Source organism: Chrysemys picta, chromosome 9 (genome assembly GCF_011386835.1).
Source record: "Chrysemys picta bellii isolate R12L10 chromosome 9, ASM1138683v2, whole genome shotgun sequence".
Classification (NCBI taxonomy): domain Eukaryota; kingdom Metazoa; phylum Chordata; order Testudines; family Emydidae; genus Chrysemys; species Chrysemys picta.
Window position 1 is genome coordinate 87,955,822 of NC_088799.1, and position 23,230 is coordinate 87,979,051.

The 23,230-nt window shown below is 47.3% G+C and overlaps 2 protein-coding genes across 4 annotated transcripts in view; both read right to left on the minus strand.

Annotated features, from left to right (window-relative positions):
• The window catches only part of LOC135973540 (uncharacterized), a 904,472-nt gene that overhangs the window by 822,697 nt on the left and 58,545 nt on the right, over window positions 1–23,230 (minus strand). The window lies entirely within an intron of this gene.
• The window catches only part of GAB3 (GRB2 associated binding protein 3), a 109,323-nt gene that overhangs the window by 8,180 nt on the left and 77,913 nt on the right, over window positions 1–23,230 (minus strand). For all 3 annotated transcript variants that reach the window (XM_008170064.4, XM_065557299.1, XM_065557300.1), the window contains 4 exons: window positions 11,828–12,044; window positions 8,864–9,339; window positions 4,711–4,766; window positions 3,085–3,340 (listed from right to left, as the gene is read on the minus strand). In XM_008170064.4, the coding sequence (XP_008168286.2) occupies window positions 3,085–3,340; window positions 4,711–4,766; window positions 8,864–9,339; window positions 11,828–12,044 (1,005 nt within the window). The remainder of the gene's footprint in view (window positions 1–3,084; window positions 3,341–4,710; window positions 4,767–8,863; window positions 9,340–11,827; window positions 12,045–23,230) is intronic.

Below are 23,230 nucleotides of genomic sequence, written 5' to 3' on the forward strand. Positions count from 1 at the left end.
GCTCTTCTACTCCTGTGTTTGTACAGTGCTTTGCATAAAATGACACCCTATTCTTGGTTGGCACCTAGGCACTATCGTAACAAACAAGGTTATACAGCCTAGCATTTGTGCGAGATTATATTCAGGAAATCTTGTGGAATAAATGGACCGTTTAAATCTGCCCTGGAGACTAAAGTCCTCTGCGGCTCCTAAAACAAGCAGCTAAACATGATGGGCAGCAGGAGAGCAGACTTTCCAGGAATTTTCAAGGGACAGGGCCGGCTCCAAGGTTTTTGCCGCCCCAAGCAGCCCCCCTCTCCCCTCCAAAAAAAAAAAAAAAAGCCGTGATCGTGATCTGTGGCACTTTGGCGGGAGGTCCTTCGCTCCGAGCGGGAGTGAGGGACCCACTGCTGAATTGCCGCTGAAGAGCCGGACTTGCCGCCCCTCTCCGGTGTGGCCGCCCCAAGCTGGTGCCTGGAGCCAGCCCTGGACCAGGAACATGCCTGAACCCTGGTCAGCAAGTGATGTCTCCGCAGGAGAGGGGCTACTTCAGTGTCCAGGTCCAGCCAGCCCTTGGCCTGTCTTCTAAGACAGTTGCTGCCCATAGGGGTGCCAATTGTGGTGGTGCTTTCTGTGTTGTGAACATCTCTCCACAGGGAAATGGATTGAGGCCTTCAACTCATTTCATCTAGGTCACTGAGCAAGCCCAAGGCAGTAACAAATTTCTATCAATAGCCGCATTTGAACCAGCAACCAGAAGTGAAAGTCATAGCTTTACTTTTCCCCTGAGCCATCCTCTCCCTTTTCACCAGGTTTCTCCACATTTTCTACATGGTAACAACATCTAACACTTGTTCTACGATAATGCCAAGTATTTCGTGCCACTCAGGGAGAGATTGAAGAGTTCCACATTGGAATTTAGTTTATCCACGGGTGCTAACTCAGGAAGGAGCATAAAACCCTTCAGTCCACTCCAGAACATCGCACAAATCCTGTGGTGTTCCAACAAGCAGGCAGAACACTCGAGTGTGTGCATATTAAGCAGCTTAATGTAGCTGGGTGAATGAGAAATATCACATACACCTCTACCCCAATATAATGCGACCCAATAGAACACGAATTCGGATATAATGCGGTAAAGCAGCACTTCTGGGGGTGGGGCTGCACGCTCCAGTGGATCAGCGCATTAGCGTGTCTGGGTCCAACATGCTGCTCTGAGTGGCAAGTTAAGGGTGCCAGGCTGGGGCCAAAGGGTTGGATAAGGGGCAGAGGATCTTGGGGGGTGGTCAGGGGACAGGGAGAAGGGGGGGTTGAATGGTTTGGAGGTTCTGGGGGCAGGTGGTCAGGGCATGGGGAATGGGGGCATTGGATAGGGTGTGGGAGTCCTGGGGGTGATTAGGGATAGGGGGGGGTCGCTGGAGGGGGCGGTCAGGGGACAAGGAGCAGGGGGGCTTATATGGGGGTGGGGTCTTGGGAGGGGTGGTTAGGGGTAAGGAGTCTCTGGAGGGGGTAGTCGGGGGACAAGGAGCGGGGGTGGGGTTGGATGGATCGCAGGTTCTGAGGGTCAGTCAGGGGGCGGGAAGTAGGTGGGGGTCGGATAGGGGGCAGGGCCAGGCTGTTTGAGGAGGCACAGCATCCTGCATACACCATGTTAGTTCTAACAAAAATGATTTGCTGACTATTAATAACAGAAATGCTCGAGGCCAAAGCAAGTTTGATATAATGCGGTTTCACCTATAACGTGGTAAGATTTTTTGGCTCCCGAGGACCGCGTTATATCGGGGTAGAGGTGTATTTTGGATACCTGGCACAGGCTGAGGAAGGCTGTGGGAACAGAAATGAATTTTTCCTCCTCCCTTGTCTACTTAATGGGCCAAATCCTGCTCATCCTCTCATGAAAGCAGGCCCATAAGGATACTTGTGTGAGTAAGGCAAGTAGGATTTGGCCCAATACGTAAACCACTCATAGTCTAAGGAGCTTAGGCCCCCAAACTCTCCTCTGCTTTTGACAGGGGATGTGAGCTTGCACTTGCTGATCCCAGGTTGAGGGTGTGTGGAAATGGGAAATGCCACTTTCACGGTATGCTCCTCCCTCCCCCTCACCCAATGGAAGCCCCTCTGTATGGGTTCCAGCTCCATTTGTGGGACGAGAGAGCGAGCCTGTAGGTCTCCACCTGCCTCCCCAGCCCCCATGGCAAAGGAGTGTAACCTGCAGTGCTGTGGAATTCTCTCTTCCCCAACCAAGGGTTGTTCCAGGGGCAGCTTAGTTCCTCCAGGAGCCCCCAGGGAGCTAGGAGGTCCATGAGGCTGTGCAGAGACAGAGGGCTTCTGCGAAGATGGATCTTATCTCCGGGTGGATCCTCCAAATGTGTATGAATCACAGAGGATTTGGAGGTGGCATGGGGCTTGGGGAAAAAATTCTCCCTTTCACCAAACCAGTGGAAGGAAATTACTCCTGTCCCCAACCCCCGGGGAACTGTGGTCGGGATCCGGGGCTGGGAGTGGGGCTACGGTTGGGGCCAGGTCCAGGGCTGCGGTTGGGGCTGGCGCTGGGGCTGGAGCTGTGGTTGGGTCAGGAGCCAGGGGCTGAGGCCAGGTCCAGGAGCAGAGCCGCGGCCAACCCGGGAGCCAGGAGCTGAGGCCGCAGCTGAGGGTGGGGCTGAAGCAGAGCTGGGGACAGAGCGAGTCCTGCCATGCCCCCCCCCGCAACGGGGGGCACTCTCCACAGGTTGGGGGCCACTAGATTAAAGCATGTCATTCAGCATGCCCCAAATTTAACACAGCCAGTACATAGCAGGTTATTGCACTAGGATCTTTCTCCTAGGATCTTCAGCATCCCAGCAGAGTGGATACTACCTTGTTTTTTTTAAATTCCATGGCACTTTTAATGAGATAAGAGGTTTGCCCAAGTGATCTTGGCCAAAAAAGTTTTCCCCTCAAGGCTATTGGCTACCATCTTCCACCCTAGAGCTGGCTGCATCTATAGTATGTGAAGTGCTTTGTGATGCCCTGGGATGCCAGGTGCCATAGACATGGAAGTTAGTGGTCAGTGATAGCAATGTACCTTAGCTTCGAATTGCTTACTAGGTTGGTCTAATGCCTTACATTTCCTACGGGGCTTGAGATCTCGATTCACTGGAGGTGGTTCCAGGTCTGTGGGAAGTTCCGGCAGTGGGCTGGAGAGTTTGTCATTGGTGACTACAGGAAAGGTAAAGGTCGCTGAGCTTGGGCTCATGGGAGTGTAGCCATCGGGTGAGCAATCTGGTCCTGGGATGGGTGGAGAGGTGCTGGGGTGCATGGGTACATAGCTGTCCTCCGTATTGTCCGATGCTGAAGAGTAGAGCGGGGTGAATCGACACGGCTTCCGAAAGGAGAAGGAAAAGAAAGAGCATTCCAGTCAGCTGAACAACTCTAATAATCAAGCAAGGCTAATCCAGACATTGACACAAATTAGCCTGAACTAAACCCCACGCTTGAACACCCCCAGCTGAACTTTTGGGGTGGCCTATCTCTGGAATGGCAGGAGCCAAAACTCCCAAGACAGACATCCATGCCAACTTTGGAGAAGTTCAGATCTGAACTTGGCAGCTGAGGCTCGTGATAGCTGGAAACATGGGCCCAAATGAATTGTTGGCATAAGCCGGTGCAAATCTACTGACTTCCAAGGAAGAGCACTTGCCTAACCAGCAGCAAATCTGAGCCACAAAATGAAAGGAGGCTTATAACGTAAGGAGCACTTTCACATGTCAATCATCTGGTGAGTTATTCCTTCGCAAAGGCGAAAGCTCTGAGTGCAGAGACACATGCACAGGGATTCCATTGAGTAGCTGAGGATCAACCCTGGGGATTCATGTCACGCAGGTTAAAGCTGGTTGCGTATCAAGAGGCATTGACTACAAATCGGGTAGGATCAATTTCAAATGTGAGAAAAACATGGCGTCTGTCAAAGACAACGGAGCCTGCCCCTGGCCTAGCAGCCTAAAGGCAGCATAGAGGCTTCCCATTTGGAAGAATCCAGTTCTGGCTCTCAGGCTCCCCGGACTGGTGAGGCAGAGACAGCATGCTCAGCCCTGCGGGGCAGGGAACACCTGGTGGGAACGTCACAGCCTAATGTGTTTTCACATCAACATTGACCAGCATCACCTAATTCTCTGCAGTCAAAAATGGGTCACCACTTTATAGGGGATTTTGAGGGTCGGGACAGTTAACAGGCCCCCAAAAGGAGGTAACCCGCATGACTCTAAAGTGATACAGAAACTTGCAACACATGGGCTCCATTCTCGGTTGTGACCTATCCCCTTAACATGGAAATGGACCCCAGGAAACACCCCTTAGTGCAAGGGCCTCTGTGAAGAGCTGACCTACATGTTCTGCTCTGCTCTGTCTCCAGGCCTGCAGCATAGGGGATGTATGATGGGAGAGAAGAGGTATTCTAGGAGTGTCAGGAGGGGGCCTGCCCAGCGTATTAAGAGGGTCTCCATAAGGGGCTATGAAAAACCCTAGTACCAGGGCACCTATGAGGCTTCTCTAACTTATAGCAGAGGCTGGGCAAGCCGCCACACACTCCAGAATATAGGAGGTGCAAATGTGATATAAAGTCACCTGTGCCCTTCTCTTCCATTCCTGTGCTGAGCACAGGAGAGGAGTAACAGAGCATCAGGTTACAAGACAACTAACGTGCTTTAGTCTGTTTTGTGCCAGTGTTTAAATATATGCAAATAGAGTACTTACCAAATTCAAACTAAGCCTCTTATCTCGACTTCTGAGAGAGCTTCCTTCCATGTGGGCTGAAAAAAAAAAATACCCCCAATGATTAACAATTTAATAAGCAAAAGGGGAATGGAACCTGAAGGATATAATTCTGGAGCAAGGCATATGGCATTAAAATAATTATGACTTTCTAAAGCTCATGAAATATCTTGTTAGTCTTCCTGAACTGGGAAAACCTGATGAAATATGAGATCAAAAATAACTCTCTATAATTCTATGAGTGGGCTACTTATGATGCTATATTAGTTTTAAGCACATTGAAAACAAGAAACAGTCAGCACACACCTATAAACCTATTCTGAGTTTTCTCAAATCACATCTAGATAAAGAGTCTGTGGGAAAAGAAGTCAGGAGATATGAGATTTAATTCCTGTTCTGTCAGCAACTTGTTGTATAACCTTTGGACTTTCCTATATCTTAACTTCCCCATCTGTAAAATGGGGACAATTATGCCACAAAGGGGTGCTGGGAAGCTTCATTCATTATTGCTTGTAAAGTGCTCTGAGATCCTCAGATCTAAGGCACTAGGGAAGTGCAAATTATTTATACATGGAATACATGCTAGTATGCACTATGAGAGGAGAAATACGTGTATGTGCTAATGATGAACGATCGTAACACACAAGTGATTTAGGGATAGGGTTAGCTCAGTGGTTTGAGCATTGGCCTGCTAAACCCAGGGTCATGAGTTCAATCCTTGAGGGGGCAACTTAGGGATCTGGGGCAAAATCAGTAGTTGGTCCTGCTAGTGAAGGCAGGGGGCTGGACTCAATGACCTTTCAAGGTCCCTTCCCGTTCTAGGAGATAGGATATCTCCATTAATTTAAATAAATCCACCTTCCCCAACAAGTGAAAAGGTCTCTGTCACAATGCCTGCTACTGCAAATTTGGCTTAGGATACTTATAGTGTTTTCTTTTTGGTTCTTAATATGTTTTCTTTTCAAAACAGAGGTAAAAGAGGTTGTAAAATGTATTCAGTGTTGATCAGCTGCTGGACAGAACTCGTGGGATTGTTTCCATTGCATAGTGGACAGAGGTAGTGTACCTGTGAAGCAGTAGTGGGACTGGTTGGCAGATTCTGTTAGCTTGGTAAGATTTTGCTCTAAAGCTATGGCTGTATATTGTCATTTGCTTTTGGGGAGTTTGTTTACAGAAGAAAAAAAAACAACAGAGGGTCCTGTGGCACCTTTAAGACTAACAGAAGTATTGGGAGCATAAGCTTTCGTGGGTAAGAACCTCACTTCTTCAGATGCAAGTAATGGAAATCTACAGAGGCAGGTATAAATCAGTATCTACATGCTAAGAAACATCCTCCTTCCATGGAGTGTACTGATTTATACCTGCCTCTGGAGATTTCCATTACTTGCATCTGAAGAAGTGAGGTTCTCACCCAAGAAAGCTTATGCTCCCAATACTTCTGTTAGTCTTAAAGGTGCCACAGGACCCTCTGTTGCTTTTTACAGATTCAGACTAACACGGCTACCCCTCTGATAGAAGAAAAAAAGTAACTCGGAGAGTGGGAGGGAAAATGGCTGCCTCTTTCCACTCAAACCCTTATTTTTCTCCCTATGCTTAAACTGTCCATCCTTTTCCCTTTGTAGAAAACATCTATAAATGGAGAAATGGGCCATTTCCCTATTGAGATCCTGTAGAGCTTTTCTCTGGAATACCATAAAAAAATCCTATGAGGGAAAATAGTATATAATGGAGTATGATACAATCAGCCTGATGTAGAGTTCTATCTTGTAGTGGGTTGGTTTTTTTTTTTGGTAGTGATAACAGTGTAATAGACAATATAAAGATGACAAGATTGAATGAAACTGTATCATTGGTACCCAAAATGAACAGCTTTCTAGACAGCTGTTATTAGCTACTTGTACTTTCTCAGTTACACACAGATTTTGTACTTGCATGACTGTGTTGATCAGGGGAGCTATTTTTTACCAAAATAGTTATACTGATACAAGCTCTAGTGTGCATACCATTTTACCACTATAAAAGTGCCTTAGACCAGCATAGATTAGTCCCCCTCCCATATGGGAATAAGCTACACCGGTATAAAGCATCTTTATACTTGTACAACTGAGTTCACACTAGGGGGTTGTACTACTTTACCTACACTGGGATAGTTAAAGCAGTACAACTTGTATGTGTAGATAAAACCTACGAACAGACAACTCACCAGGGGTGTGCTCACCTCACCTTCTCAACTGGTGAGAAGCAGCTGGAACATTTGTATGTTTTTTGCATGTCTCAATTTTGATTCACACTTACATTTTAAAGTCAGAAATAGTATTTTTATACCTTATTTTTATACCCCAAAAGTTGGAGTATAAAAATAAGCAATGCTTATTAATTCATTGCTGCCCCCTGTCAGGCTGAGATAACCTTGCAGCACTTTCACAGAATATGACATTTGGGTACTTAATCCTCTGAAATGCACTTCAGTGTAAATTAGAACGGAGAAATAGTAACTATCTCCAGCCAGATTGTGTATGTGTGTGAGACACACACCCATAAGTGCCTAGAACATTTCATAGGCAGCTTTCAATCATAACTGATTATTAAGAATACTATTTCCAGCTATGGGTGTTCCTTCTAAAAGCTTCCAAGAACTGCCTGAACACTGATAAACAGGCTGGGCAAAACTCTCCATGCTTTGGGTTTAATAAGAAGAGCTAAACACCCTGGCTCTGCACAATGCACGAGTGACCGTTTAAACTGCAGAATAAAGGAAGCCAATCAATAATGCTGAATATAAATACCTGTTGCTGCCTCCACTTAGAAAGTTATGGCCCCTGTACAATACATTTGATAGTTTCCAACTAGACATTTGATCTGCCCATTCTGTTCTAAGGCTCTGCAGAATACAACTGTATTTGTGTCACACTGTATCATGGCTCACACTTCCTTTCTTGTTTTTTTTCCCCTTTTCTTTTTAAACAATGTCTCAAGAATGGGTGAAATTATCCCGCTCAGCTCCAGTGCAGCATAGCATCCCGCTTTATACCCAGTTTTCCAGCGAGGCTTTATTAAGATGCAGGGACATCAGCTGATTCGCTTAATATCACACTGGGCGCCACTGGTTCATCTGGGATTATGTCCCATTGCCAGCTTCTTCCTGTCTTCCAGTCCTTTGCTCTCTACATGCTAAGAAACATCCTCCTTCCATGGCGTGTACTACCTGCAGCAGCAGAGGTATTGTACTTAAGGGGGCACTTAACTCAAGTAAGCCTGAATTTTGACTCATCTAAGGATGAAAAAAATTCCAAGAGCCACGTAAGTGGAAGTTTGAGCTTGGAATTGATTGACATGTATGTGTGTGTGTGTGTGTGTGTGTGTGTGTGTGTGTGTGTGTGTGTGTGTGTGTGTGTGTGTGTGTGTGTGTGTGTGTGAAATTAACAAACCAAACTCACAAACTGTCACATTCGGGGAGATCACAGCTACTTGTTGACTGGTACTTACACTGTTAATTCCACATATAGGAGCAGGTGCTGTAGGTAACTGAGGGATACCACTTCTGCCTCCATGTTACAATGATACTTGGCATTTATAAATCACCTGTCAGTAATTGACTGAGCTGCATAGTGGCCCTAGAAGCTGGAGATACTATTGCACAGAAGGGCCCGAGTTTCAAAAGTGCTTAGCTCCTATTTAGATACCTGAATGCTGTGGCAAGATTTTCCCAAGTTCTTAGCACCCAGGTCTCAAGGGGAGCTGAAAACCTGGCCACTTCATTCAGGGCTCACCCAGGGTGACTCAGGAGATCACAGAACCAGAAGGAGAACACATAAGTCTTGCCTCCCACTCCTTCACTCTCATTGGGCAACACAATCTCTAACCACTGCCACTCGGTTCCCACTTCATGCAGAGCAGGAGCCTGTGCACAATCACAAAGGCGTTAGCTTGGCTTTAGACACAAGAACCTCTTTAGATGCCTAGGAGGGGGAGTCCCTGTGTCCTAGTGCACTCTCTCCCTCTACGCAATTGCTTGAGAAAATAAAGTATCTGACTTTGCTGCACCCAACCAAAAGAGTGAGAACTGTGTTTTTCTCCGACAGATGTGATCACACTGTCATGGCACAACAGCTCAGGAGGGGAAGGTAAGAGTTACCTTTCCAGTGCCGCACGTTATCCAAACTGGACAAGGAGATTCTTCTCGGCACCAAGGCAATCTGAGCCCTGCAAATCCCACCGTGTCCATTCTGAAGAGCCCCGTTGGATAGCTCCTCCCCGCTCCAGTCTGAGAAATGGGTTGGTTTGGGTGGCCGGGGTGGTGGCGTGTTAGACAAAATATCCAGTTCGGTTACGCCATAGGGCAGCGCGGTTTGGCTTTTATCAATCTGAAAGGTTGGTGTTAAAGGAGGCCCTAAGAGTGGAGAGGAGGAGGAGACATCACTGAACTGCCCGCTAACGTCTATGCTTCTGGGTATAATCCCATGATTCGCTGGCTGGCCCCCATCCTGGTGTACGATGCCGTTGCCGGATGACTGTACGTGAAGGGAGGGTTGAGACTGCAAGGCATCAACGAAAACATCATCTGATGAGGTCTGCTCCAGGGATCTGTCAGAATTTGACCAGCTGTCACATCTGGATGGAAGACAAAGACCAAATTTTGTATCTTCGTTCTACCACTGTTGCAAGTGAACTAGTATGTACTCCAATGAGTTCACACTATATGAGAGGTATACATACATGCCCATTGGTCCACAATAACACAACCAACCCAAGGCTTCAACTGCTTCATACAATTTTCTTTTCTGAGTTTTTAAATTCAAAATCCAGTCTCACCAGATTTAAATCAGTTCTTGAGACCAGCCTCACACTTGGGCTTTTCTATCCCACTTTTGAAACTGCGCATTGATCATTTAATTCCATTCACCCATTGTAAGCACCCACCATGGGAGTGCTGTGTGTGTTTGTCTTTACTTTATTGCAGGAGCCGTTTTCCACAAAGATCCGATCCATCCAGTGGCAGATTCAGCCCCATTGTCTCTTTACAAAGGATGTGGTGCTGTGCAGACAGGGGGCACTGGACATAAGGGGGCCATGCAGCAGGCTCACGCGCTGTGTGGTTTAGAAACCTGCTCTGATTGAACACAGCATGTTGGGAAACCAGGGTGGAACCAGAAGATCCACTGCTGTGAGGAACCTCCCTTCCACCTTTATCAGGATAGGGGAGATTGCATGAGGCACTTTGTATAGTCTACTCCAGACATCATCCTGGCACTTGGGCTGGGGTTATGGGCTTTGGATGTATCCCTAAAGTCTTAAGTGATGTTATGTACCTGCTCATCCAGGGGATAATGTGCACTTTGGGGGTACAGCTCAGAGTAACCCATGTCAGTCACTTTTCCTTCCTGTTTACTAAATCCTTGTTCACCAGCCAGTTAACAGTCTATAGTAGCAGCCATGATGCCAACTAGGGTCTGATCCTGCTCCCACTGAAGTCAATGGGAGTTGACGTCAAAGTGACTGGTAGTATACATGAACAGGGAAGGCAATTCTTGGGTCACGTTGCTACTGGAGTTTCAACCTCAACATCATAGCCAAAGAGGATCTACTCACCTAGACTATGGATAAGTGGCCTCCACAACATTATTTCAATAACTCAAGAAGCTCTTCTTGTTGCCAAACCCTGGGGGCTTTCAGGACAGCCAGGGAAGGATTGAGAATATGGTCCTCGGCTAAGGCCTGTGTCACTTTTCATTGCGTAGTGAATGCTGATGGCAAAAGATGCTACCTGCCCAAAAGCGCACTATGGGCTATATCCTGCCCTTTTCTCCCTGGGTACGGAGAGCCCCGCCCCCCCAGAGAAGAGAGGAGGTTCCACTTGGAAGATATAGGGGGCAGGATTAGGGGACTCAGCACAGTGCTAGCTCTGCAGGGGCTCCTTGCACCCCAGCACACGGAGAGGTTTGGGAGCAGGCTGTGGGCAGCCAATGGATCCCTAGATACAGGAGTCCGCCAGGCTTTCAGCATGTGAAGGGGTAACATGCCCGATACCACCACTACTGCTGCCACTCGGAGGCCTGGGGTAGGAGGCTTTCTCCTCCACGGCCCCAAGGAGAAGCACAGCCGTTAGTGCTTTCCGCCGGACTGGCGACTGTGTATCTATATTTGACATATCTATACATAGGAATGATGTCACCCACCACTGAAGAGCAACCACTTCCAGGGAGACATGCAGCTACTGTTTAACACCACATAGCAACAGTGCCCAGCAGTTAGGACTGTGTCAATCACAGAGGCAAGTTAGGGGGAAGGAATGTTCTTACCCCACCTATAGTGTGGCCTGGACACTGACTCCGGAAAAGTGCCTGGGCCCTTTAAAAGCCACTGACCGTCAGAACCCCAGTTTTACATCCTGTCTGAGAGATGGCACCTCTAGGAGCACCTGGGCCTCTAGCTGCACCCCCCAGGCCTTGCTTCAGTACTGGCTCCCGGGGGCACAGCAAACCCTCAGTACCATTTCCTGAAGCCCAGCGCTCCCTAATGCCATGCTGGGGTATTGGAACCAGAAGGGGCAGAATGAGCTACGTTTTTCTTGGTTCTTTAAGATTTCATTCAACCATTTAGAGGGGAGGACAAAGGGACTAAGGACGAGCGGATAGGGGGACTGTCAATTTGCTGGGAATACAAACCCCGGAGCATATTTCTGGATATGCAGCAGCCCCTGCATGCTGCTCTGAGGATGTAAAAGGGAATTTTCTTGGTGCAAGAGGGTACCGGGGGGGTGCAGAGCCAGTGCTAAAGCCCTACTCCTCACCCTCTTGCAGCTCACAAGGGGGATGTTGAGAGGAAAGGGTCATGGCTGGTCTCCAGCTAGTCTCACCCGCAGAAAGGCCCCATAGAGCTGTTGTAGCCCAGTGTAAGTTAAATTAGCCTCAGGGCTGCTCTAACCTATGCTTGGGGCTGCAGAGGATCATGGCAACATGAATACAGAAGGCACAAAAGAGGAATAAAGCCCCTTTTCCCCCGTCTCTTCCTGTGTCCAGCGCAGGAATGGTGGATGTGGCTCATTGGCAGAGAGACATATCAACTGTAAAATGGCTTTAGAGTACGACATGCGGTTTACCTGATATGATTGAACTTGCCCGTCTCGCAGTTTGAAAGGAAGAGGTAGTCGGGGAGGAAGACTGACTCTGACTCACTCCTGGTCTCTTCGGAAGCAGAGGCGTCTGTGGTGGCACTGCCTACAGAGGAGGAGGGGTCTGTGATCCGTGAGGTATGGGTGGAGACGGCTGGCGAGGGCTGGAGGGACGAGGTGGTGTGAGACAGGCTCTCCACAGAATCTGCAATGGAATAGGATTGCACCTTGTGATGGATTTGCACAGCTGTCCTCCCCCGAGAACGCTACACACCCAACCATTCCTTAAGAGCATTGAGCAGTCACAGATCACACCAGGTGTTGATACTGACTGGGAACGCTGCCTTCCTACCCAATAAACAGTGTCTGGGGAAGGAGGCCAAGACATTAACTGATGCAACGTTCTAAGAAGTGCAGTATTTACTCAGTAAGAGACATTAGCCAAAACGCTCTTCCCACAACCATTCTGCATGGACATTCACTAGAAAGATGAACAGGACTAGCAAGCATGGGATTCCAGGCCAGGACCCAGACCCCAACATCTGCGCTGAAAGGCAGCCCTAAAATACAAGCAAGTTTGTGTCCATAACAAACTGAATTCAGCAGGTGCCGGTAGCATTTGGAAATCCCCAAGGAAAATGCCGTGCCTCTGCCTCTTGGCAGCCTCACTGTCATTACCACAGTGGTTCCTGAGGTTGGACCCGGTGCTCCCTGCACAGACCGTATAGAGAAGGAGAGCGCTCACGTTCTAACTATACCACGCATTACACGTAAGTCACCCCACCCGAACAAGAGATCCTAACAGTCATTTCACAGCATCCATGTGAATGCAGATCCTTCCTAGGCCAGTCCTGAAGATCCTTTTTGTTCTGGGGAAGCATCATCTTAAACTAGAGATTAGCCTAAAACAAAACCTCAGATCTAAAATACCCCTGAAACCCTGGGAAGATTTGGATCCAGACTTTCTGGCTGCCCTTCACTCTGAATGGCCTGAACCAGAACCCTAGATCAAAACTTTGTTGAACTACAGAACACTGGGGAGCCATCCAAATCTTGTGGCTTGGAGCCATCTCTCCTTGAAAACTCTCTTTCTAACAGACTCGGTTGCTGCACTACTCTCTCTGGTCGGGAAGAAAACAAATCACTTCCTCTGAGGAAAGTCCTAGCTGGAGCAGTTGGTTTTAGCAAGTACGGTTTTGGACTTCTCTAGCACAAATAAAGAACCATGAGACCCACTTGAAATTAATGGAGACAAGAGAGGGTTTTCTTCCCACTCTCCAAACCTCTGAGGATGAAACTGATCTTTACTTTCTGCTTGCTGAATATCCAGATTTGTTGCACTGCAGAATTTGTTTGCGGTCTTCTTGTGTCTCTTAATGTTGGACAAAGCCTACATGAGCCAGGGATGTGTTGCAATATGATCCTCACAGTTAGGGGCTCAGCAACTTAGTCTATTTACACAGCCGACACAAACTCTTTTTTTCCATGAGCCTCAAGGTATTTGGGAAGTGGGGATTACCAGCACAAAACCTGACACTTGCATGTGGCAGTCAGCTGCACGTACAATGTGCCCAATGAATGCTCTTTAAAATTTTGTATGGAAAAAATCCTAGGCTCCAAAGGGTTAAAGCCAAGTCTAAATCACTCAGAAATGATGGCTAGAGGTAAATAAAAAAAGTCATTTCCTACAATTCCCCCAAGGCCCTGACGGGGCGGTATTTGCAGTGTAGCATGCATAGGAAAATGAAAACCTGGCACCACCAGTATGATCAGGGCCGGCGCTTCCACTAGGCAACCCTAGGCGGTCGCCTAGGGCAGCAGGATTTGGGGGAGGTGGCATTTTGCTGTCCTCGACGGCAATTCGGCGGCGGGGGTCCTTCCGCGCCGCGTCTTCGGGGCGCTTCGGCGGCGGGTCCTTCACTCGCTCCGGGACCTGCCGCCCAAGTGCCCCGAAGCGGAAGGACCCCTACTGCTGAATGCTCTGAGGAGGAGCGCTGCCGCCTAGGCAGCAAAAACCCTGGCGCTGCTCCTGAGTATGATGATGACGACTTCTCTTTTGATTGGGTGCTGTGACTTTTTCAGTCTGCTCACGTGATGTGCTTGTGGGCTCCCTCACTGCTCCTCTTATAGAGCCAGTTCCTGCACCCACTGAAGCCAATGACAAAGCTTGCGTTGGGCTCAATTCTCCCTGTGCCTGAGCTCTACTTGGGGCATGGGCAGGGATATCAGGGAGACAGTTAGGGCCCCCTCATTGGGTGCCACCTGGCCCCAGCATTAGTTAGGGACTCCTGAGAGACCAGGTGCCACAGGCTGACAGATGCCACATCCCCAATGGCAGGGTTGGTGCAGGAGCAGCTTCCACAAACTTGATACCAGCACGGGGTTTCTATTCACCAGGAAAATTCTCAGCAGGCTGATTATGGCCAGGATCTGGCCACTTTGTGTCCCCAGAGCAGCACCAAACAGCCAGAGCAGAAAGCGTGGCCCTTTGATTTCAAAGGAGCAGGAGCAGGGCTAGAGTCTCTCCTTCACACACAGTGTCCTTTGTGTTTTAACCCTTTGGGTGTGTTTGAACATGGATGTAAATAGCTTAGTGATTGAAGAAGAACGGAGAACAATCTAAAGCCGGGTCTGAACCATAACCTAGATACGGCCCCCATCCTCCCCAAACTTTGGGGGAGTTTCAATCTGAATCTGAATCTCCCTCAATTCGCAGTTTGGGCCCATTTGTAACCGAGCAGCTTTGGAACAGTGAGTTCCCCGTGGAATTTGTACACAATTCCCTGGAGGTTCTGGCATACTCCCTCCTCCCCCTGCTCCCAACAGGCTGTGCTTAAAGGAACTCCTGAAAGTATCTGAGAGAAACTACAAAAACCGTCAAAGAGAGAATTATCCTTTTTCCCTATTGGGTTTTGAATGTAATCCAGAAATAAGATTTCATCTGAGTAACTGGTGAGCAATGGAAATCCAAAATAATTCCTATGATCCTGCACTACCCCATTACGGCCACCAGATGGTGTGCACCTTGTTCCACGACCAATTGTTTTCCTATTGTTAGTGTTACTCTGATGTTATCAGCAGGTATTTACCATCCAGGACAAAGCACATGTTTCAAAAAACCTACACATTTCATAAAGCAAAGCAGCCGTATTCCACCACAAAACCAGCAACTGATCAATACAGAACTCCACAAGGATGCGTTCAAGGTCCTAAGTATTGCTACAACAAGATTCACTAATAGCAAGCCTGTCAATTTCTCCAAAGTCCCAATTTCAGGGGCTGCCTGTTAGAAATCCTGAAGACATCTCATTGTCAACCGGCATTAAAAGGTGGGCCAGATCTTACTTTGTGGGCTAGATCCTGAGGTCCTTACTCAGATTTTACTCAGTCCTTCGCTAGACACAATTCCATCTGACATCAATATTCTTGTGACAGATTTGATTAACCTGTATAGCTTCTAATTTTGTACGCCCCTGGAAAGTTGTTGACAGATGGAATGTATAAGTGTAAACACATCAATAAGGACAGAATAAGGATTTGGCCCTGTATACCTTGATGTTCGATAACCCCCACTCTCCCCCTCACCTCCCCCCCCAAACAAACAAACAAACCCCCTATTATATAATGAGCACAGAAGTAAGCTTCACTCATGGCAGATTCTAGACCAGCTCTTCAACTGGCATAAATGCAGCATAACTCCACTGACTATCTAGTCTAAAAGTATAAAAACCCATTTAGAGCCACATTTTGCCAGCCTAATGCTGAGTAGTACCATACTCTACTGACTTCAGTGAGACTAAGGGAGCAAGGTAATACTCATACTCAATATAAGTAATGCCAGCAAAATCTGGCCCAGAGCAACCAAACAACTACTTATCAATGGCCCCAATACTGGTACCTTTATATCAGTGGTTCTCAAACTTTTTTACTGGTGACCCCTTTCACACAGCAAGCTTCTGAGTGTGACCCCCCTATAAATTAAAAACACTTTTTTATAAATTTAAACACAATTATAAATGCTGGAGGCAGAGCAGAGTTTGGGGTGGAGGTTGACAGCTTGCAACCCCCCACTCCCCGTAATAACCTCACGACCCCCTGAGGGGTCCTGACCCCCAGTTTGTGAACCCCTGCTTCATATAAAGTTTAGCAATGGAGTTACTGGGGATTTGTTTTTTTCTTTTCAATATTGTGTCTGACAACTATTTCTTCTTGCTGGATTAGGACCCAATCCTACACACAATTAGGCCCCGATTCTGCAAAGCATTTAAGCATGTGCTTAAATCTATGCCTTTCACAGTCACTTGAACTTTAGGCACATGCTTAAGTGCTTTCCTGAATTTTGCATCAAATGGTTTCAATAGCACTGTTCACAGCACCAAGCATTACATCTGAAAGTAAGTGTTTCCAGGATCAGGCTCTGAAAGTGTATTATATCTGCTGGGTGGTGTTGATGGCCCAAAGCATTACAAACAAGCTGAATTTCAGAGTAGCAGCCGTGTTAGTCTGTATCCGCAAAAAGAAGAACAGGAGTACTTGTGGCACCTGAGAGACTAACAAATTTATTCGAGCATAAGCTTTCGTGGACTACAGCCCACTTCTTCGGATGCATATATACCTGTCTGGCCATTCAATGACAGACCTGCGGGTGGCTATCTTACAACAGAAAAACTTCAAAAACAGACTCCAAGGAGAGACTGCTGAGCTGGAATTGATATGCAAACTAGATACAATCAACTCAGGATTGAATAAGGACTGGGAATGGCTGAGCCATTACAAACATTGAATCTATCTCCCCTTGTAAGTATTCTCACACTTCTTATCAAACTGTCTGTACTGGGCTAGCTTGATTATCACTTCAAAAGTTTTTTTCTCTTACTTAATTGGCCTCTCAGAGTTGGTAAGACAACTCCCACCTGTTCATGCTCTCTGTATATGTGTATGTATATCTCCTCAATATATATTCCACTCTATATGCATCCGAAGAAGTGGGCTGTAGTCCACGAAAGCTTATGCTCGAATAAATTTGTTAGTCTCTAAGGTGCCACAAGTACTCCTGTTCTTTTTATCTCTAGCCTGACTCACTCTTGATTGCATATTTATACCTGCCTCTGGAAATTTCCACTACATGCATCCGACGAAGTGGGTATTCACCCACGAAAGCTCATGCTCCAATACATCTGTTAGTCTCTAAGGTGCCACAGGACTCTTTGCTGCTTTTACAGATCCAGACTAACACGGCTACCCCTGTGATACAGAATTGACAGGCACTAATTCCATCTGCTATTCACTACCATTAGCATCAGACTTATCCCACTGGTAAAGACTCTTAGGTCTGGAATACATTGTAGTCACAGTCAACTGCACTGATGGGGGGAAGGTGGCTGTGCCCTTTTGTAACCTTTGGGCTGTCCTGACATCTGTAGTCAGCTCCCAAGAGACGAGGTCAGCTTTGCGGGCTTTGCTGGTAATAGAATCGGTGTGCATTAAAGTTATACTGCAGCAGCCGGGGAGAATAAATTATGCATGGCCATTTTCTACAGAGAGAATGCAGAGAATGGGCTTTATGCTGCTTTGCCTCCTTCCACCCCGCCCCAATAAGACAGCGAGCTGACTCTGCTGCTAAAGTAACTGCTTCATTTAGTGCGAATTGCCACAAGGGAGAGCTGGGGAGTAGAGGGCAGGGTGGTTGTATGTTTTGAATGTAGCACCATCCTGTATGGATTTGGGCTCTGTACGTTACAAAGAGATAACAGAGCTGCGCCGTTTTGTAGAGGAGTTCATTTGCAAGTTAAGCGACGGCAACGAGTAAAAACCCAACCTCTGTTGTGCAGTAGATCCTGGAAGACCGATCTCCCCGTTGCACCCTTAGTTGGGTGATCTCCTTTCAATGTACGTGCATAACTCCCCTCAATGGAGGTTCTTTGCCCTTCATTTGCTGGTTCAAATCCTGTCCAGAGACTGAAAGTCGTTACCCCCGATGGCTGCTTGGGGATGTAGGTGAAATGACTTCAGCGTTTCAGTCAGGTGTCCCCATCACAGCACACACCTAGCCGGGTTCCATGTTGGCCGTATCAGCAGAAAAGTCACGGAGATGAAAGTACCCTTCCACATCTTGTGGCAATGGACCAGACCATGGCATTAAAGACACCCTGGGTCACGCTGCCCCTGGGTGAGCTCAGGGAGGGATTAGTCCCTTGCGGAAGGAGTAGTCACTGCGTTCTCCAGTAAGCACTGGGAGGTGCCTTGACACTTCCCCTCATGCTCACACAAGGACCAGAGCCATCTAGCCCGATAGGGGTAAGCTGTTTGTGCTGCTGCCTACACCATCCCATGCTGCTTGGCGGGGGGGGAGAGCTGTTCTGTGGGGCACCCATCTTGCATGAGCACTAAATTCACACAGAGAAAAAGAAAAAGAAAAAAATAAAAAAAATAAAAAAAAAAGGGAAAATAAGGACCCCTCCTCCGGAGATGAAACCTACCCCTGCCCGCGCGCATGCGCGCACAAACACACACACACAGGAGAACACCTTTGGAGAGGTGTCTTCAACAGCAAGGTGTTAGGCTGGAGCCTGAGAGGTGCTGTGTAACCCACCCTTCTCTGTCAATGGAGGTTGAAGGTTCTCAGCCCCCGTCAGGAACTGCCCCTGCCTGACTATCCTATGTTTTAACCAGAGAGAAGCGACTGCTACCGCAACAGCTGCATTGCCAAGGCACCTGTCAGAGTAACAGGAACAAACCACACCAGATACAGCGGGGAGCTGAACACCAGACAGGTTTATATTTTTCAGGAAAAGGGTGGAGGTTCCCAGGCTGAGTCTGCAGTCAAAGCAAGACCTGGTGAGGCCAGAGGACAGAAGAATCCCATTAGAAATTTACTAATTAACTGTTCATGTTCCGAGCGTAGATCCCACACTGAGGAGCCTCCGAATTTGCACCGCTCTCACCGACATCTGCTCAGTGCTTTGCACCTGATGAACTTTGCTTTCCCTCTTGTGCGCTGCTCGTGTCCATTAAGATGCCAGCGCTCACCTCTCTTTGCCTTCCATTTGCCACTGATTCCAAAGCATGGGCTAGGGGTGTGTTTATTTGTCACCTACTTCAAGCCCTGAAACAAAAGGGGAATCAAAGAGCAATCATGACAGTACTGACCTTCAGAGGCACTAATTAGCCAGTCCTCATCACACCCTAATAAGTACAATTTCCATTGCCTAGAGGGGAACCTGAGGCAGAGAGGTTACTTACCCAAGCATTCAGAGACTCACAGTCAGAGTTCCTGGCTCCCAGCCCTCTGCTCTCACTATTCACTTCTCAAGTCGGACTCACTCATTTCACATTTTTCTAGTTACCCGCCACAAACATCATGTCTCAGCAGCACCCACAATGGAAATGTAGCATATGCTTTATTGGCTGGAATAAAATAATTCCTCCTAATATCCTGATGATCAATAGCTATTTAAAGGGAGCTGAAGACAAATATAGTTATTCGCTAGAAGTCAATTATTCTGCTTGGCCGGTGTGATTTCAGAAATCAAAATGTGGCACCAGGGAGCCTCAGGGGTTGCTCTCTTATGGAAGCCAGGGGCTTCTCCCTGGATGGCCCATATGGAGGACCGGGGTATCAGCCCTTCGCCTCCGGAAAGGACGGTGTTAATCCAGCAGCTATTGCTGACTGTGATGGTGCATTTGTTCTGGCTGGCTTGCCACTAGCATTACGCCGTCTCATTCAAGCATGTTCCATTGCACTTCCATTTCCAGATTGACTCTCTTCCGTATACTTGGATTACCCCACTTTCCCCTATGTGCAGATAATTTATTGTACAATTTCCCCAAGAGACTCCAAGCATGACCTCAAAAAGACAGAAAGACTGTATCCCCAGACGCTTTCTAATAACGCCCCCTTGAGCCATTATTAATTGGCTGTTTTTTATAGGAATTGTGGCAGGTCCGAAAAAGGGGTGCATAGCACCTTATGGATCACTTCAGGGCGGGTGTTCCATGCATGGGGGGGAGGGGGTGGTCTGGAAGAAGGCACAGAAATGTGTTTGTGAGGAGCTAAGAAGTGGGCTGATGAGGCTGGCATTACCTGCAGACCAGAGGAGGTAGGGGTAGGGCAATAAGACACAAGAGCACACAAATAGGGAGGTAAACGTTATGAAGGATAAAATTACACACAAAAAATTTGCATTTCTTTTTCAAGGGGTCATGGTGGCTAGTCAGCTGGACATGAGCTCCCATGAGCTAATGCAATCCTTGGATGTATAACGGGGAACGGAAAGTAGAAGTAGAGAGGTTATTTTACCTCTGTATTTGGCACTGGTGCGACCGCGGCTGGAATCCTGTGTCCAGTTCTGGTGCCCACAATTCAAGAAGGATGTTGATAAACTGGAGAAGGTTCAGCGAGACAAGCCCCGAGAATGGTCAAAGGATTAGAAAACCTGCCTTACAGTGATAGACTCAAAGAGCTCAGTCTATTTAGCTTAATGAAGAGAAGGTTATGGGGTGACTTGATTACAGTCTGTAAGTACCTGCATGGAGGAATATTTTGAAATACTTTGAGCTCACCTGTGCAAGGCATCAAGCCCAGGGATTTCACTCTAGACTCTGTGGTACCTGGAGCGTAGGGTGACCAGATGTCCTGATTTTATAGACAGAGTCCCGATATTTGGGGCTTTTTCTTATATAGGCACCTATTACCCTCCACCCCCGTCCCGATTTTTCACACTTGCTGTCTGGTCACCCTACTGGAGCGGCTTACGGGGTGGGGAGTAACACAGCGATTGCCAGGTGATTGCCTTTGTAAGCAAGGAGCAGAACAGTCACGCTCAATGTGAAATGTTACCGGGGGCACATGGAGGAATTTGAAGAGAGAATTCAAGATGAAAGGTCCCTCTTGGGCCGAGGAGCTCCTTGCCAAGATGCAGCCTGGAGGAGTTTTTAATGCAGAGTTATAATCTTTGAAAGTAGGGCTTGGTAATGAAAAAGCCTAAACAACCTTAACAGGTTCTCCAATGAAATCCTGTTAGATTATATTGCTCCAGTTAACCATCCTTTCAGCATGCATGCAGTATGGGGTGTGTTGTGCTTCTCTGCTGCCTGGTCCCCTCTTCCTCCTCTCTTCTTGCATGGGCTTCTCTGCTCCTTGGTTCCCTTCTTCCCTGGACATGTTGCCCAGCCACTTTGTCCTTTACTCCTCTTGTTTCCCTGGGTGCCTTCCCTTGTGTAAGCAGCAAGACTGGCTCCTGCTTGTTCCCATCTGATTTTGCAGTTCTTCTTCGCCTGGCAGCCTGTAAAAGCTGCTGGGAACAAAGATGAGAGCCAGCACCACATGGCCAATCAGCAGTGAATCTGAGGATCACCACCATGTGCTCGGTGGACCACAGTTTGCGAACACCTGGTGTGCAGCAAAAGGGTGACTCAGCAGCAAGTGGGGTGAGAGTCCTCTCTCTGGGAATGGATCCTGCCCTTCATGGTGATGGGACTTCATGATCTGATAGGTTTTTCTATGTTCCTATACACTGGTACCAGCGTGCCCTACCCATGCTGTACCTGCACAGGCATCTGTGGCCTGTGACAGGAAACAAGGCTTGTATAATCTGTCTGTTTAGCTTTTTATACTGTCCCCACCACTTTGGTAATGTCTTAATTATTTCTCCCTGGCCCATTTTAGGCAGTATAGGCAGAAGTGCTTCCCAGGGAGTTCTGTCCTGTGCTTCTCAGCTATGCCAGGGGTGGGAGCAGGCTGTTAAAGGGAGGGAGTAGGGAAATACTGGTGTGGAGTCTCACAACTCCAGCTGGACTCCACTAGAGCAGAAAAAGGTGCAAAGCCGAAACACGATGGAGGATTGCACAGTTCCTTCTCTAGCTGCCATTTCCTAGTGTAACCAGTAAGTGGCATGGTTTCTTGGGTTACTCAAATGTTGCAGCCTGAACACCCTTGCCTGGTAAACCCTCCCTGACAGCTATGCATACAGGTGCTTCCTGACATCTGTTTGGAACTTGCATTTCTCTTCGCTTACTCTTTGCTGTCCCCTCTCTGTGTTGACTCAAAACAGCTACTTGCGGTGGGCAGTACGGACCCTGTGTAGGACTCACAAATCACAATTCGTGTCTGTCCCGTCTTGGCTGTAGAAATGCCAAATTAGTAGCTCTTTGATCGTATGAGCCTGGCTATTAACCCCGACTCTTCTCCATTTGAAGGGGCTAATTCGAAGCACAAGAGCGCTGGGTATATGGCTGAGTCACTGAGTAAACCTGCCACTGCCCTTTTGCACCCATCATGCACAAAGAATCTGAAATTAGATTCTGGCCCGAGAGTCACAAACAAATGAAAAAGGTACATGGATTAAGAATGATCGGGTTAGCTACATAATATTGGTTTGGAGATTAATTTTTAATGCACTGAAAAGCTTATTAAAATTTCCCGCAATTGACATATCTTTGATATGATGATTCACTCCTGGGAATATTTTTACATACAAGACTTCAAGTCAAAAAAGCACATGGCATTTTACAGCTCTGTTCTCTTCTAATATTCATGTTTAATGGAAATTTGTTCAAATTTACAGACACTTTGGGGATTGAGGTGCTTCTAGTAAGCATGAGTAATCAGCAGCTGTTTAAATGTTGATGTATAACCTATGCAACTTTATAGGCTTGGTGGTAAACTGAACCAGAATATGGCCCTGAATCCACCCCTTCCCCAATCTTCACCAGACCACCAGGCGCTTAAGGATAAACCAGGTATTGTCCTAATGACTCTGGAGATAATGACTGTTCTTAAAAGTCTGAATAAGGGGGAAGACTCCTATAGTGTGGCAGCAAGACCCAGGGCTTGTCTATATTAGGGAAATGTGCACAGGCATAACTATAGATTCAGTAACTGAATTAAACAACATGGATGTAAGGTTTTTTAAAACCAATTTAAGAGAGTGTTCACACAAAGAGCTTGAACCAAATTAATCAGTTTCTAAAGCAGTTTAGACCTTGCATACAGCTATATCGGCATAGTTAAACCAGCAAAACGATCTAGTGAGGACACAGTATTATTAGTATCAAAGTGCTTATACTGGTTCCCTTGCCATAAATTATATCAGCATATCAGCGCCTAAGGCTAGGTCTACACTACACTTCTGCTGGCATAGCTGTGTCACTCAGGGTTGTGAAGAGACGTTATTCCTGATCAACATAGTTGTGCTGGCAGAAGTCCCTAGTGCAGGCGCTCGTTATGCCAATAAAACTTCCAAGGGTACACAAAGCCTTAGACTGGAGCACAAACTGTGAGACGATAAGGCCTGAACATTGCTTGAGCACTAGCTCTGAAGGTATCCTGACTTCAGGCAAACACTTACTGCCTTTATGAAAGGATCACTTCAAATCCCATTGGAGAGGTCC